Source organism: Somniosus microcephalus, chromosome 2, assembly GCF_052327205.1.
Source record: "Somniosus microcephalus isolate GS21.2 chromosome 2, FLI_Smic_1.0, whole genome shotgun sequence".
NCBI classification, from domain to species: Eukaryota; Metazoa; Chordata; class Chondrichthyes; order Squaliformes; family Somniosidae; genus Somniosus; species Somniosus microcephalus.
The window spans coordinates 297460848-297478667 of NC_140988.1; the positions used below are offsets into that span (position 1 = coordinate 297460848).

A 17820-nucleotide genomic window follows, 5' to 3' on the forward strand; every position below is an offset into this window, starting at 1 on the left:
GGGTGTTAGGTAGATGTACTGTAGGAGTCAAAATTCAATACATTTGTAGAAACTCCATTTTTTGGAACTTGTGAGTGCTGTTTATATAAAACTCGTAGTCAACAAAGTTTTTTCCTGATGTCAAGTTTAGAAAACTCTTTAACAATAATATTTTTTTCAGATTGAAGCTGGACAGTACTGCACATTTACAATTTCAGAAGATGGTTCTGTAAAGGCTTGTGGAAAAGGTAGCTATGGCAGGCTTGGACTGGGTGACTCTAACAATCAGTCAGCACCAAAAAAGCTTACGTTTGAACCTCATCGCAGCATCCGTAAAATTTCATCCTCGAAAGGTTCAGATGGACACACGCTAGCAGTGACAACAGAAGGAGATGTATTCAGCTGGGGAGATGGTGATTATGGGAAGCTAGGACATGGAAATAGCGCGACACAGAAATATCCCAAACTGATTCAAGGACCATTACTTGGAAAGGTACTGGCTAAAAGTTAAATTAACCTTGGAGAAAATGTTTCTATTTTTACAAATTTCTGCATTTGACCTGCACGTTTTGTTGGAAGTGTAATTCTGTTTTGCCTAACGGGTGACTGTTTGTTTCAATTGGGCATAACTTGCTGCATTATATGTTTCAATTGGGCATAACTTGCTGCATTATATGTTTCAATTGGGCATAACTTGCTGCATTATATGTTTCAATTGGGCATAACTTGCTGCATTATATATGTAAAATGAGCAACATTCAAACCGATTCATAAATAATTCAGCAGAAATAAATGTTCTCCAGCAATTTGAAAAAAGATTTCAATTCGGCATGGTTTGCAAAAGCTCCATGCTTAGCTTTGGCAGTGCATATTGTACTATGTTTTCCATGTATAGACTTTTTAATAATAAAAACAGAAAATGTTGGAAATACACAGCAGGTCAGTCAGCATCTATAAAGCAAGGTGCAAGGTTGACAAAAATAGCAAGAAAAGGGACGGGGAAAACCAACAAATGTTCCAGTTTCAGAGGGAATGTCTTTGCTAGAAATCGGTTGGATAATATAAAAGATCATGTCAATGAGGCTCTGGAAAGATATTTGAAGAACAAATTATATGTGAATAATTAAGAGTGTGAAAAACATGCAACAGGCTCACAAATGAAAAGGCAAGAAAATGGCAGACATTTCACCCTCTTAACTATTTTAATATCTTCCATTGATTTAGTGAGCTGATCTCTTATTATCATCTAAAAATTTTATACTAAACAGTTTGCAGGTCAATCAGCTTCCTCTCTGTGATTGGAATATCTACTATTTCTCCCTTCCTCGCTTTTCTCTCTTCCCTCCCCACAGACAAACTTGCTTGTTTATCTTTTAGTGTTCATTTCCCATTAATACCTGAAGCGTTAAACTATCTCTTCTCTTGTCATATACTGACTGACTTGTGTATTTCTGGAATTTTTTGTTTTTATTTCAGATTTCCAGCTTTTTAATTTTTTTAATTAACATTCAGTAATTGGGGAAGATTCTTTTTTCAGGTTGGTGGTCTGTAATGCAATAATTTTAAAAATACAATAATTTCAGAAGTGATGAACTTGCACAGAATTATTAACATGGGAAGAGCAATTCCTGTTGCAGTTGTTAACATTGTGTTAAATAGATAAAAGTTGATGGTGTCAGAGAAATAGTAACTTGATCATCAAGTAATATCATTGTGATTCTTACTGATTGTAAAATAATATTTATAATCATGATGCATGATAATACTTTATAAAAAAAATTTAAAAAAAAATCTTATTCAGAATATCAGTATGCATGAGATCCCAGCTGGAGCAAGACAGTCACTAATGCGTACAATTTTTCTTTTCTAGATTGTGGTCTGTGTGTCAGCAGGATACAGGCATAGTGCATCAGTGACATCCGATGGAGAGCTTTATACCTGGGGAGAGGGAGACTTTGGCAGGCTTGGTGAGTATTTAATGCACCCTGGATGGTTCTCTTAGTTACTGCTGTGCAATATGATGAGAAGCCATCATAACCTATGTAAAAATTGAAATTCCCAGTTCAAAATCAGGGAAAGGATAGTATAATTTTGTTGATGAGTATCGGAGAAAGTTTGAGTAGCCTGAAAGTTAACAAAAAGTTTAATGATTATTAGATGTAAATTCTTGATATGGTATTTTCTGGAGAGCAGTGATATGTAAGAGAATGATTAAGAGCCTAATAACTGCAGAACAATAATTACCCTGATTTCTGTCATAGTTTATTCTAGTAAAATGCCATTTCCCATCATGTAATTCAATTTTAAAATGAAAATACATGCTGAGGCATTTTTATTTCGAGATTTTTGATAACGCATAAAAGGCAAGTCATTAGTTCTGCATCATGCAATGGTGGGATGTGGGTTCACAACTGTTGGCCCACTAGTTGTATAGAGATTATACCATACTGACATCCACCTGGTATTCAGTCTGCAATGGGTGTTGTGATTATTTAAAATTATTCTTCTCCCTCCTCTTTGAGGTCTCACCAGATGCTGTGGCCAGATGGGCAGGCAACTCGCATACTGGCTGCTGCAGTGCCAGCCCTTGGCTAGGCATCATGGTATTTTTAGAAACAACGGTAGAGGCAGAATCCAGAATAGATTTTAAAAGGAAGTAGTATGTCTGAAAAATGCAAGGTATTTTCATGGTGTTGGCTGCAACGGGAGCTGATGGGCCAGCTAATCACAGACCCATTAGAGAGCTGGACACTGGATGATATAAAGAAAAGCAGCCATGGTTGTGGTGTGGGGACAAAGTCCAGGAGAGCTGTAGGGGCCAAGATATCTTTTTAAATTAAATTTGCTTATAAACATTAATATTTATCTTTACTTTTCTGTACCAACATAGCTGCTGGCTAACACTGTGGAGGTTCAAAAATTTGGGCTGCTCCATAATATTACTCTGTGGCCAAGCCTGCATCTGCGTGCAGACTTGAACAGATTTTTTTTTACTATTAATCCTCTGTATACTATGCAGCAATTAGTTTAGCATTAAAACCACATCACGGCACCAACGGGATACTGCAGCTAAATGACATTTTTTTTATGGTAATGAATTTTGCAACAGACTTGGGAGTTTAGTTTGAAATGGAATGTTGTGACCCACTTAGCATTTTAATATATAATAGATAATGCATGAAATTGAGGAACTACTGTTTAGTAATGTTCAGAACTAAACACTAGCACCTGAGTGAGAGCAGCCTGTTGACTTCTGTTCTTGGCTTTCAGTTCCTCTACTGGAGTCGGAAGACCATGCTTCCACTTGGATCTAACCACAGTGATGTGATTGAGGAATTTAGCTCCATGGGAGAATCGAATCACTTTGTGGTGCTGTCCATTGGTGCTCCAGTGTGCTGCCTTTTTTGTTGAATTAAAATAAACTGTAGAATTGCCAACATTGAAATTTTTTACCATTTTCTCAAAGCACATTTTCAAATGATAATTTTAATTTTTAGCTTGATAAATTTTCAATTGTGGAATATGTCTGTCATTACATAAAAGGTGACATAGCCTGCTAGTATTTAATTTGTCTGCTTCTTGTAAACTTTAGGACATAGCGACAGCCATAGTCGTAATTTACCAGCTCTTGTTAAAGATATCAGCAGTGTTGGCCAAGTGGCTTGTGGCAGCTCCCATACTATTGCTGTGTCTCAGGATGGACGAACAGTGTGGTCATTCGGAGGGGGAGACAATGGTAAGCTATCTCCACCTTAATTTTTTGTTCAGCAAAAATGTTGAAACTTTTGTAACTTGTGCACACGAATTCATACAAATCTTTGAAGGTGGCAGGGTAAGTTGATAAGGCTGTTAAAAAAGCATACAGGATCTTTGGCTTTGTAAATCGAGGAATAGAGTACAAAAGCAAGGAAGTTATGCTAAACCTTTATCAATCACTGGTTAGGCCTCAGCTGGAATATTGTTCACTTCTAGGCACCACACTTTGGGAAGGATGTCAAAGCCTTGGAGAGAGTGCAGAGGAGATTTACTAGAATGGTACCAGGGAATAGGGACTTCAGTTATGCGGAGAGATTAGAGAAACTGGGATTGTTCTCCTTGGAGCAGAGAAAGTTTAGGGGAAGATTTAATAGAGGTGCTTAAAATCATAAGGGTTTTGATAGAGTAAATAGGCAGGATGGTCGGGAACCAGAGGACACAGATTTAAGGTGATTGGCAAAAGAACCAAAGGGGAGATGAGAATTACTTTTATGCAGCGAGTTATGATGATCTGGAATGCACTCCCTGAAATGGTGGTGGAAACAGATCAATAGTAACTTCAAAGGGAAATGGATAAATAATTGAAATTTTGAAAGGGAAAAATTTGCAGGGCTATGGGGAAAGAGCAGGGGAGTGCGACTAATTGGATAGTTCTTTCAAAGAGCACTCTCGGGCACGATGTGTGGAATGACCTTCTGTACTATATGATTCTGTGATTTACTGTATTAAATGAAGCAACTTTATTTGTAGGCATTTTAATTTCATGTTTTGAACAAAATTTCTGTCTACATATACGTTCAAAAGTCATCTTTGCTGATATATTTCAGCTGTGTTTTAAACCCTGAAGAAATCAAATCAATGCAACAGTAACTTTACATGTTCTGCACTTTGGGAATTCTTGTGTTTCGTGGGGGGGAGGAATTGTCAAGTTCCTTGGCAATGAAGGACAGACTAGTCAAAACTTTGAGTATATTCTGGGTGAATTTATATTTTCCTGTATCATGAAGTGAGATAAATCCTGTTGTTCAAACCACATGATACCATACCACTTTGATGTCTTCTGATTTATAGTAACAGTTTCAGGAGGGAGAAGACTTGCAGTCCATCTAGCCCACTTATCTGCAGTTTACTGGAGCATTTCTAATAATCACGAGTTCCATTTGTTGGCAAGAACCTGTCTAGTTCCTACTTGAAACCCAATAAGGTTTCTTCTTCCACATACATACTGCCCTTTTAGTAAAATAATTGCTCTTGCATTGCCTATATTCTTTTGTTGTTTTTCATTTGTATATATGACCCCTTGTGCTTAAATTCTGTATACAATAAAAAAGCTTACTTGGATCCAGTTGGTTCAGTCATTTGACTTAGCCATATTGCTATCTACCATGATGATCCGACTGGCAAAAAAAAAATGTAAAGCTGTGAACAACAGTAAATAATGCTGAATATTTGTACGCTCTAGAATGTTTTTCAAGGTAGTCATCTGGGGGTTGAAGTAATATTAGCTGCTTTAGCTTTCAGTTGGTTCATCGTCTCAACACCGCACTGTGTCACTGCTTCATAGCAAGCTGCAACTTTGTGTTAATATTGCTCTAAGTATTTACATATTGATGTACCTCAAAAATGTAGTCTATATTAAATGGGTTCTAACAATCGTGCAGTGTTCATATCACAAATTTAATCTCGGCGAGCTATCACCATGAATTCATTTAATGGATTAGCTTGGCCATCAGTATTTACCATGATAACTGTAGGACAACTTCTTGCTCTGTCCAGCTCCCAGTGGTAGTAATAAATTAAAAATAATACTCTTTGTGGGCATGATTTCAATTATTAAAAAAAGCCTAAAATTTGCTCTATTTTACAAAGTTAAAAGGTTGCACAGAAGCAAATGATGCAAAAAAAGTTTGGTATTCTAATGTCCTGTGATGTTGGTTTTCACTTCCTCATCTGTACCTTAATTGAAATAATCATGTAATCTTAGGTAAACTTGGCCATGGGGATACTAACCGAGTATACAGGCCAAAGGTAATTGAATGTTTGCAAGGACTGTACATTAGGAAGGCGTGTGCTGGGAGCCAGTCTTCACTTGCATTGACTTCTGCTGGACAGGTAAGGGACAGCTGAATATGGATAAGGGATGACTCAGTGGTAGATTTGTTTGAAGACTCATGTGGATTTCTACACTGACATTGTACAGTATATGTAAAATCTGTAGAGAATCACCATCATCCTAGCATACAGATAGAGCCAAAAGAAGGGGAAAGCTGATTTCACAGAAATTTGTGTTTATGAATGATAATGTAACATTTGCGTAAATATCAGTCTACTAACGACATATTGTACAACAGTCATGGGGAAATTAAGAATCTTTTATCATCCATTGCACACATAGGCCTAGAAATTCAGTTGTTTGCGTCAGCCGCTAGCGCCTTAGGAGGAGGAGATGTGGGGCGCTAGGCGGCTAGCGGCCGGGCGCATCGCGATCTGCGCCTCTCCCCAACTTCAGTAAAGATTTAGCGGCGGCGCAAAGCCTTTGCGCGCGCTCAGCTGCGCGCGCAGATCCTGACGTCATTTCATCGTGCAACGCCCTTTGTGCGCCCCAAACCGGAAATTCAGTGGCGCCGGCCTATTGTGCGCCTGGCGCCCATAGCGACTGGTAGAGGGGAACGGTTCCCAGTCGCTGCGGGGCGAGGGGGGCGCAAATTAAAGGGCACTCCTCCTGCAGTAGAAATGGCAGCCATTTTGCAACACTCCATCTTTGTGAGAGACGGATCTTTGCAGAGAGACAAAGGTAGAGAGCTTTCTGGTTTGGCTCAACACTCGCACAGGTACTTGTGGCTTCAGGCCACAGCTTTGCACTTGTCTTTAACTTCAGAGCCATAGCATTGATTGGAAACATATAATGGGGGCTGCAATGGGTGCAAACGTTGGCCTTCTCCATAGTCCTGGGCGTTGTACAGATCAAGCAGCAGTGGTCAGGCCTTGCTTCAGGGCTGCAGTGTGCAGGGCGTGGCAGGCAAACGATTCCACCCTCCCCCTTTAAGAGCTCACCGGCGCCAGAGTGTCTGCCGTCAATCAGCAACTCGCCGCACCTGCGCTGCGCCCGCCCTCGGGGGTATCGCCCCGGGCCGCCGGCTTAGCGCCTAATGATAGTCGTGCATCGCCTGTTTTAGCGCAGCAGCAACCTCTTGGGGCGATGCCACTGAATATCAGCGAAGGTGGCGCGAAGTTGCGCCGGGCGCAAACTTTAGCGGCCGCCCGGCTGTAGCGCCCCAAACGTGGCTATACTGAATTTCTAGGCCATAATCTAGTATGAAAGGGATTACCCCCCACCCCCACCAAAAAAAATTACTACTGCCCAAATTTTAATTTAGTACTTGTGGATGAAATTTTAAAATCTAAATAAGCAAATTCCTGTGGCATGCATTTTCAAACTTTTTTCATTAGAAAAGTTGAATCCAAATTTCAAGGTAAAAAAGCACTTTGTATCCCCTACTTACAAGTGAATGAGAAACAGTTGCTTTTGACTTGAATTGTACACACAGTATTTATATCATTAAGCGCCTTTTTAATAAGCACTACTAGACAGTCTGGAAAAAGTATTCCAGTTTTATTCCAAAAGTGACTTGAAAGCTAAATTTGTTGCATGTGCAAACTATTAGGATGGCAAATTGTGAAGAGAACATCTGAAGTTTGGTTTTGGATTTGGATTTTGGAAGTTGTGTGAAAGCACTGAAGCTCAATTCCACTGCTCTAAAGCTTCAGTACCTTTTACTATTTTTGTATTCAAGCAAACTGTATCCAACTCTGAAGTCTCAAAGTTAATTCTGCTGGATATTTAAAAGAAATGTGTGCAGTGCCTTATGGGTTAGATTTTCGTGGAGCCGTCAGGCGGGGTTTCAGGCGTGTGGGGGGGGGGGGAAATCCCAAATTTGGGGGTCCCGACACCATCCCGCCCAAAAACCCTGCCCCACGTAAGTTTCAGGGGCGGCGGGTACCCGCCCTGCACTGGGACCCGCCGAAACCAGGCGGGAAGGGATTAGTGCCAGTTAACTGCCTGTTAACAGGTAGTTAACAGGCAATTTTTAGCCTAATCCCTATTTTGAGGGGTTTCGTGTGGGTTTCCCGATGGCTCCAAACCCCGCCAGGTTAGAGCAGGCGGGCCGTCGGGTTGAAGGAGTTGGAGGGGTCGTGATGTTGGCGTTCAGGTGAGTGATGGGTGCATGAGTGTAAAGGTAAGTGTGTTTGGTGTGTCTAAAGTGTGTAAAGAACTTTTACTTACCTGTACTTACCTTCACAGCCTTTCTTCCTGTAGCCGTCGGGAGCGCATCACTCAGCCGGTACTTAAAGCTGAACGGCTGCGATCTGTGAAAAGTGACAGCCTTCAGCTTTGAGTGCCGGTAAGAGTTCTAACTGAGTCTGTGCAGAATGACTCATGTCAGAACTCAGACTGTCAGTGTTTGACAGCTTCAATCAGCTGTGAAACGCTGATATTTCATCTGTCAAGAACTCTTGACAGATGAAATTGCAGTCTGTGACGTCACCTGTTGCCGGGTGGCCCTTAATTGGCCTGCTGAGCCCACTGGGCGGGCTCAACAAGGTCAATCAAGGGAAAATCGCGCAGATTGGCTGGACGTCGAAGTAGGCGGGTCAAAAACCCGAAAGGGGAAGTCCCGCCCTCTTCCCGAAAGATTCAAGAGATACTAGGAAAACTAAAACTAAATCAAGGGGAGGAATTTACTAGATTTAATATAAGTTTTTGTTTAAATGGTAATGGAGAAAATAATGAGACTAAAGATAAATAAATCTCCAGGGCCTGATGCTTTTAATACCCTGGGGTGGAAATTATTAGCAGATGCAATTGTAGATGCTCTCGTCATGATCTTCCAAAACTCTCGATTCAGAAATTGTCCCCTTGGATTGGAAAGTTACCAATGTCACGCCATTATTTAAGAAGAGTAGGAGAAAGAAACTCGGAAATTATAGGCCTATTAGTCTGTTGTGGGGAAGTTACTAGAATATGTTATTAGGGACAGAATGACTGAGCAATTCAACAAATATAAACTTATCAGAGATAGCAAACCTGAGTTTGTAAAAGGTAAATCATGTCTCATGAAACTAAATGAATTTTTTGAGATGGTAACTAAAGTGGTAGATAAGGGTGTGTCTATGGCTGTTATTTATCTGGACTTCCAGAAGGAATTCAGTAAGGTTCCACATAAGAGACTGTCAACAAAAAAGAGAAAGCATGAAATTGGATGTAACCTATCGACATCGGAATTGGTTAGGAGGTAGGAGACAGTAAGTACGGATAAATGGGTATGTACTCAAATTGGCAGGATGTGGCTAGTGGTGTCCTCCAGGGATCTGTACTGGGGCCTCAGCTTTACAATATTTATAAATGAATAGAGAGCCATATATCCAAGTTTTCTGACTAAGTTTGGTGGCACAATAAATAGTGTAGACAGGAGCAGAAAGTTGCAAAGGAACATTGATAGATTAAGTGAGTGGGCAAAACTGTAGCAGATGGATTTCAATGTGTGGAAGTGTGGGGTCATCCACTTTGGCCCTAAGAACGATAGGTCAAAGTATTTTCTAAATGGTGAGAAGCTAGGAACTGTGGCGGAGCAGAGATTTAGGGGCCCAAGTACAGAAGCCACTAAAAGCTAGTGACTAATGGAATGTTGGCCTTTATCTCAAAGGGGCCAGAATACAAGTTATGCTACAGTTGTATATAGTTCTGGTTAGACCCCATCTGGAGTACTGTGTTCAGTTCTGGGCGCCGCACCTCAGGAAGGATTATAATGGCCCAGAACTTGGTGTCGGGGGCATGCAAGCCCCCGATGTGCACTTACCCGGCGCGCCGACATCTGAAACCTGGCCCGCAGTGGATTTCCTGTCAGTGGCCCGGTTCTGATGTCGGCGCGCTGTGCTAACCTGACCCAGCGGCGTAGTTAATCAGGTGAGCACTGTTCAGCCAATCAGGGGAGGGGAAACTTCATTCATAAGTTTGAGAGTAAGAACTGTCAAACTCATGAAAAGTACTGCACCCCAAAACACTACTTAAACTTTAAATAAAATTTTTTAAAACATCCCAATCATTAAATTAAGTATAAATAAGTTTTAAAAAAATAATTTAAACAACAATTTTTTTTTGTGAAAAAAATAAATTTTTAATAAAAAGGGTCTAAAACTAAACTTACCTTTATTGTAGATTCTTTAAAATAATAAACCTGTGGAAATTTTTTTTCTAAATTGCACTAAAACACCACTTACCTGTAAAAATAAATACTTATGTGTGCTTTTTACAAGCGTAAAGACCGGAGGCCTTTACACATGCGCAAATCCCCCAAAGCAGAGGAAATCCAAGACGCACGTGCTGCCCCCTACAGCGCACGCGCTAGCCTCTTGGGTTAGAGGAGAGGAAATGCCGGTTTTCAGCGCATGCGCTGTGCATGCTGAAAACCGGCATTTCCTCCGGCCAGACGCGTGAGTACCCCTTCCGTACTCACGCGTTTGGAGAGGAATTACTGCCCCATTGTCTTTGGGGGGTTTGCAGTGCAGATTCAGCAGAATTATACCGGGGGTAAAAGGGTTAAATTATGAGGACAGGTTACATAGACTAGGTGGCACTCGCTTCATAGAATGATACAGCACGGAAGGAGGTCATTTGGCCCATCGTGCCTGTGCTGGCTTTTTGAAAGAGCTATCCAATTAGTCCCACTCCCCTGCTCTTTCCCCGTGGCCCAGCAAATTTGACCTTTTTAAGCATTTATCCAATTCACTTTTGAATGTTGCTACTGAATCTGCTTCCACCACCCTTTCAGGCACTGCATTCCAGATGATGATAACTCGCTGTGTAAAAAAAAAAATTAAAAAAAAATAAAATGACCATGTCAACTCTGGTTCTTTTGCCAATTACCTTAAATCTGGCCCTTTTGCCACTGGAATCAGTTTCTCCTCATTTAGTCTTATCAAAACCCTTCAAGGTTTTGAACCCCTCAAATCTCCCCTTAAACTTCTCTGCTATAAGGAGAACAACCACAGTTTCTCTAGTCTCTCCACATTATTGAAGGCTTTCTTCCCTGATACCATTCTAATAAATCTCCTGCATCCTTCCTATAGTGTGATGCCCAGAATTGGCCACAATAATCCAACTGGGACCTAACCAGTGTTTTGTAAAGGTTTAGTAAAACCTCCTTGCTTTTGTACTCTGTGCCTCTATTTATGAAGCCAAGGATTCCATATGCATTTTTAATAGCATTCTCAACTTGTCCGGCCAACTTCAAAGACTTGTGTGCATACACCCTCAGGTCTCTCTCTTCTTGCATCCCTTTTAAAATTATACCATTTAATTCTCTCTCATTCTTTCCAACCAAAATAAATCACATCACACTTCTCTGCGTTTAAATTCATCTGCACTCCTGGCTGACCTCCCACATTCCACCCTACATAAACTTGAGGTCATCCAAAACTCGGCTGCCCGTGTCCTAACCCGCACCAAGTCCTGTTCGCCCATCACCCCTGTGCTCACTGACCTATATTGGCTCCCGGTTAAGCAGCGCCTCGATTTCAAAATTCTCATCCTTGTTTTCAAATCGCTCCATGGCCTCGCCCTTTCCTATCTCTGTAATCTCCTTCAGCCCCACAACCCCCCCGAGATATCTGCGCTCCTCTAATTCTGCCCTCTTGAGCATCCCTGATTATAATCGCTCAACCATTGGCGGCCGTGCCTTTTGTTGCCTAAGCCCTAAGCTCTGGAATTCCCTCCTTAAACCCCTCCACCTCTCTTTCCTCCTTAAGACGCTCCTTAAAACCTACCTCTTTGACCAAGCTTCCTGCCCTAATTTATCCTTCTGTGGATCGGTGTCAAATTTGTTGTCATAAAATACTCCTGTGCAGCGCCTTGGGACGTTTTACTACGTTAAAGGCGCTATATAAATACAGGTTGTTGTTGTTGTGGTTCTGTCTGCCCATTTCACAAGTTAGTCTATGTCATCCTAAAGTCTGTTACTATCCTCCTCATTGTTTACTATATTTCCGAGTTTCGTGTCATCTGCAGACTTTGAAATTATGCCCTATGTATCCAGGTCCTTCATATAGATCAAAAAGTGTAGTGGTCCCAACACCGACCCCTGGGGGACACCACTGCACACTTTCCTCCAGCCTGAAAAGCAACCGTTCAGCACTACTCTCTGCTTTCTGTCCCTTAGCCAATTTCGTATAGGAACAGTAGTAGGCCATTTAGCCCCTTGAGCCTGTTCCACCATTCAGTGAGATCATAGCTGATCTGTGACCTAACTCCATATAACCGCCTTTGCCCCATATTTCTTAATACCTTTGATTAACAATCTCGGATTTAAAATTAACAATTGACCTAGCGTCAATTGTGGAAGAGCGTTCCAAACTTCTACCACCCTTTGTGTGTAGGAGTGTTTCCTAATTTTACTCATAACATAAGAAATAGGAGCAGGAGTAGGCCATTCGGCTCTTCGGTCTGCTCCGCCATTCAATGAGATTATGGCTGATCTTCTGCCTCAGTTCCATTCACCGGCCCTATTGCCATATCCCTTGATGCCCTTACTAGTCAGAAATCTACCGACTTCTGTTTTGAATATACTCAATGACTGAGCCTCCACAACCCTCTGGGGTAGAGAATTCCAAACATTCACCCTCTGTGTGAAGAAATTTCTTCTCATCTCAGTCCTGAATGGCCTACCCTTTATCTTGAGGCTGTGCCCCCTGGTTCTAGACTCCCCAGCCAAGGGAAACATTCTCCCAGCATCCATCCTATCAAGCCCTGTAATAATTTTGTATGCTTCAATGAGATCCCCTCTCATTCTTCTGAATTCAAGAGAATACAGGCCTAGTTTACTCAATCTCTTCTCATACGACAGTCATGCCATCCCAGGAATCAATCTCATGAACCTTCGTTGCACTCCTTCTATGGCAAGTATATCCTTCTTTAGGTAAGGAGACCAAAATTGTACACAGTACTCCAGGTGTGGTCTCACCGAGGCCCTATATAATTGGAGTAAGACTTCTTTACTCCTGTACTCAAATCCTCTTGTAATGAAGGCCAGCATACCATTTGCCTTCCTAATGGCTTGCTGCACCTGCACATTCACTTTCAGTGACTCATGTACAAGGACACCCGGGTCCCTTTTGAGCATCTGCATTCCCCAATCTTTCACCATTTAGGAACTACTCTGCCTTTCTGTTTTTTTCTACCAAAGTGGATAACTTCACATTTATCCACATTATATTCCATCTGCCATGTTCTCGCCCACTCAGAGCCTGTCGAGATCCCCTTGAAGCCTCTTCACATCATCTTCACAACTGACACTGCCACCTAGCTTTGTATCATCAGCAAATTTGGAAATGTTACATTTAGTCCCCTCATCCAAATCATTTATATAGATTGTGAATAGCTGGGGCCCAAGCACCGATCATTGCGGTACCCCACTAGTCACAGCCTGCCATCCTGAAAAAGACCCGTTTATCCCTACTCTTTGTTTTCTGTCTGTTAACCAATTCTCAATCCATGCTAGTATATTACCCCCAATTCCATGAACCCTAACTTTGTTCACCAACCTCTTGTGTGGGACCTTACCGAAGGTCTTCTGAAAATCCAAATACACCACATCTACCGGTTCTCCTTTGTCTACTCCACTAGTTACATCCTCAAAGAACTCCAATAGGTTTGTTAAACAGGATTTCCCTTTCATAAACTCATGTTGATTCTGCCCAATCTTACTATTAGTTTCTAAGTGCCCAGTTATTGCATCCTTTATAATAGGTTCCAGCATTTCCCCAACTACTGATGTGAGGCTAACAGGTCTGTAGTTCCCCGTTTTCTCTCTCCCTCCTTTCTTAAATAGCGGGGTTACGTTTGCTATCCTCCAATCTGCAGGAACCGTTCCAGAATCTATAGAATTTTGGAAGATGACAACCAATGCGTCCACTATCCCAATGGCCACCTCTTTCAAAAACCTAGGATGTAGGTCATCCAGTCCTTGGGATTTATCGACTTTTAGTCCCATTAATTTGCTACTCCTGAAAGGCCTGACTCTAATTTTTAGACTATGCCCCCCTAATCCTAGACTCCTCAACCAACAGAAATAGTTTCTCTCTATCTACCCTATCAGTTCCCCTTAATATCTTGAATACTTCAATCAAATCACCCCTTAACATTCAGAATTTTGGGGAATACAACCCCAGTTTGTATAATCTCTCCTCGTAATTTTACCCTTGCAGTCCAGTATCCACGCAGCCACTGCACCTTTAATCTCATGGGCTTCAATTTTACTAAGAAATTTATTATGTGGCATTTTATCAAACACCTTGAGTATAGAAGATTAAGGGGTGATTTAATTAAGGTGATTAATGGATTTGATAGGGTAGATTGAGAAAAACTGCTTTCTCTGGTGGGGGAGTCTAGAACAAGGGGGCATAACCTTAAAATTAGAGCTAAGCAGTTCAAGGGTGATGTCAGGAAGCACTTCTTCACACAAAGTGTAGTGGAAATCTGGAACTCGCTCCCCAAAAAGCAGTTGAGACTTGGTCAGTTAAAAATTTTGAAACTGAGTTTGATAGATTTTTATTCGGCAAGGGCATGAAGGGTTACGGAACCAAGGCAGGTAGATGGAGTTAAGATACGGATCAGCCATGAATCAGTAATTGAATGGCTGAATGAACAGAGAGACCTGGGGGTATATGTGCACAAATCGCTGAAGGTGGCAGGGCAGGTTAAGAAAGTAGTTTAAAAAAAAAAAAAGCATACGGGATCCTGGGCTTCATAAATAGAGGCATAGAGTACAACGAAGATTCACCAGATTGGCAGGAATAACATGAAGGGAGATTGGGTCGATTAGGCTTATATTCGCTAGAGTTTAGAAGAATGAGAGGGGATCTCATTGAAACTTATAAAATTCTAACAGGACTAGACAGACCAGATGTAGGAAGGATGTTCTCGATGGCGGGAGAGTCCAGAACCAGGGGTCACAGTCTAAGAACAAGGGGTAAGCCATTTAGGACTGAGATGAGGAGGAATTTGTTCACCCAGAGAGTGGTAAACCTGTGGAATTCTCTACCACAGAAGGCAGTTGAGGCCAATTCATTAAATATATTCAAGAAGGAGTTAGATATATTTCTTGTGGTTAAAGGGATCAAGGGATATGGGGAGAAAGCAAGGACAGGGTACTGAATTTGGATGATCAGCCATGATCTCATTAAATGGCAGAGCAGGCTCGAGGGGCCGAATGGTACTACTTCTGCTCCTAGCTTCTATGTTTCTAAAAGCAAAGAAGTTATGATGAACCTTTATAAAACACTGGTTCAGCCTCAACTGGAGTATTGTATCCAATTCTAGGCACCGCATTTTAGGAAGGATGTGAAGGCCTTAGAGAGGGTGCAGAAAAGATTTACGGGAATGGTTCCAGTGATGAGGGACTTCAGTTACGTGGATAGACTGGAGCAACTGGGGTTGTTCTCCTTGAAACAGAGAAGGTTGAGAGGAGATTTGATAGAGGTGTTCAAAATAGAGTAGATAGAGAGAAACTGTTCCCATTGGCGGAAGGGTCAAGATCCAGAGGATACAGATTTAAGGTGATTGGCAAAAGAACCAAAGGAGACGTGAGGAAAAACTTTTTTACGCAGCAAGTGGTTTGGATCTGGAATGCACTGCCTGAAAGGGTGGTGGAGGCAGACTCAATCATAGATTTTAAAAGGGAATTGGATAAGAACCTGAAGGAAAAAGGTTTGCAGGGCTACGGGGAAAGGGCGGGGGAGTGGAACTAACTGAAGTGCTCTTGCAGAGAGCCGGCATGGGACCAACGGGCCGAATTGCCTCCTTTCTTTGCTGTAACCATTCTATGATTCTACTCCTGTTCCTATGTTATGTAGGCAAACATAGCATTCATTTTGTACATAGAAAGATCCCATAAACTGCAATAAGATGAATGCCTAGTTAATCTATTTTTGTTGTTTGTTGAAGAGGGCAATATTGTCCAGGACTCTGGGAGAACTCCCTGCCCTTTGAATAGCACAAGGTCCACTTGAGCCACTGGAACAGGCAGACCAGACCTCAATTTATATGTCCTCTTCTGTAGCACCGTCGAGTGCTCATACCCTTGTAATGTAATTGCATTTAAAAAAAAAACTACTTAACATTGGAAAGCAAGTAAAAATTTAATGTAGAATGTTTTAAATGATTAGTTGTGTTACAAATGATGTGGATTGTTTGTACTCAAAAGGTTACGTACTGTACTACAAGATACTAGATGAACTCAATGCCATTTTTTCCCCCCTCATTTCAGGTGTTTGCTTGGGGCTGTGGCTCTTGCCTGGGAAGTGGTTCTTCAGAAACTACAGCTCTTAGACCACGACTAGTTGAGGAGCTGAATTCAACTAAAATCATTGATATTTCTTGTGGAGATAGCCACTGCCTGGCTCTAACACATGGTGAGATGCAAATTAGGTCACAGTTGTACCAAATGCATTCCAGAATTCTGAAAAATATTCCTACAAGGATTGCATGAGTAATTAATACCACAATTAAAGATTTGAATTCTAGATCCAGCATTGAATCTGGTCATTAATTGCAAAAGTTCCAATGAAACTGGAAGGTCACAGGAACTAAAACAGGGTTGTGAGGCTGTGGACTGTACTACTGGAATTAGTGGTTGAAGCAGAGAACATTTAAGAATGGGCAAGACAAGTGGTTGAAGGAAAAGTGGGTAAAGGCCTATGGGAACAGGGTGGGTACATGGGCTTAGGACTATTAATCGCGTGGAGGATGAACACCAGCATGGACTGGTTGGGCCAAATGAGTTTCCATGTTGTAATTTCTATTTAATTATATGTGTCCAGGATATTGGGGAATGGCTGCAGCCAGAGATGAGCTCTTGCCTGTGGGATCACCCTTTCAAACAAAAAACACATTCCATACTTCGTTTTCTTCATAATGTATGTATTTGAAGTGTAATACTGTACATCTAATTTCATTAGGAGGGAATATGGGTGGGTACAAACCCAATCAATTTCTAGTGGAAAAGGATGGTACTGTATACAATTACTATTCAAAAAAAAAAAAAAAAATGTTGCACCTATCTAAATTATTTTCATTAGTGGTTAATAATGTATATGTGGATTTTGATATCGATAATAAAGTTTAAAATTTTAGTCATTCTATTCCATTTTAAAGTTATTTTCTCACATTTTTGGATCCTTCCTCTGATCACAAGAGAGAGCAGGCAGCCCAGTACTTCCAGATCTTTGCACACGTCTGACTGTAAATAGGCTACCAAAAGATGTCACTTTTTTCATTATGTATGTGAACCCCACCCCGCTTCCTATGGAGAAATGCCTCGCTTCTATTCAACATCTCTCCCCAGTTGTTTTTCCCCCCTGGCTCGAACTGGCCTTATGGGAAGTCACTGCTAATCTATTATTATATATTAAAAACGGTGAGTAGCCTGAAGATTCTAAAGGCACAAGTAAGGAGTGTGATGGAATACTCTCCACTTGCCTGGATGAGTGCAGCTCCAACAACACTCAAGAAGCTCGACACCATCCAGAACAAAGCAGCCCATTTGATCGACGCCCCATCCACCAACTTAAGCATTCACTCCCACCACCACTGATGCAGCGTGGCTGCAGTGTGTACCATCTACAAAATGCACTGCTGCAACTCGCCAAGGCTTCTTTGACAGAACCTCCCAAACCCATGACCTCTACTACCTAGAAGGACAAGGGCAGCAGGTGCACAGGAATACCACCACCTCCAAGTTCCCCTCCAAATCACACATCATACGGACTCGGAACTGTATCACTGTTTGTTCATCATCGCTGAGTCAAAATATTGGAACTCCCTCCCTAACAGCACTGAGGTAGTACCTTCAGCACATGGACTGCAGTGGTTCAAGAAGGCGGCTCACCACCACAGTCTCGAGGGCAATTGGGGATGGACAATAAATGCTGGCCTTGCCAGCAACGTCCACATCGCATGAATAATTTTAAAAAAAAATACTACTGCTGTAGGTAATATTGTGTGACTATTGATTACAATGGGACAGTACCTAA

The 17820-nt window shown here is 41.5% G+C and overlaps 1 protein-coding gene across 4 annotated transcripts in view; it reads left to right on the forward strand.

The window, feature by feature from the left end:
- Positions 1–17820, forward strand: part of LOC147123467 (putative E3 ubiquitin-protein ligase HERC1) — a 491571-nt gene that overhangs the window by 81518 nt on the left and 392233 nt on the right. For all 4 annotated transcript variants that reach the window (XM_085973371.1, XM_085973346.1, XM_085973361.1 and 1 more), the window contains exons 5-9: positions 161–472; positions 1850–1946; positions 3572–3715; positions 5720–5847; positions 16056–16200. In XM_085973371.1, the coding sequence (XP_085829497.1) occupies positions 161–472; positions 1850–1946; positions 3572–3715; positions 5720–5847; positions 16056–16200 (826 nt within the window). The remainder of the gene's footprint in view (positions 1–160; positions 473–1849; positions 1947–3571; positions 3716–5719; positions 5848–16055; positions 16201–17820) is intronic.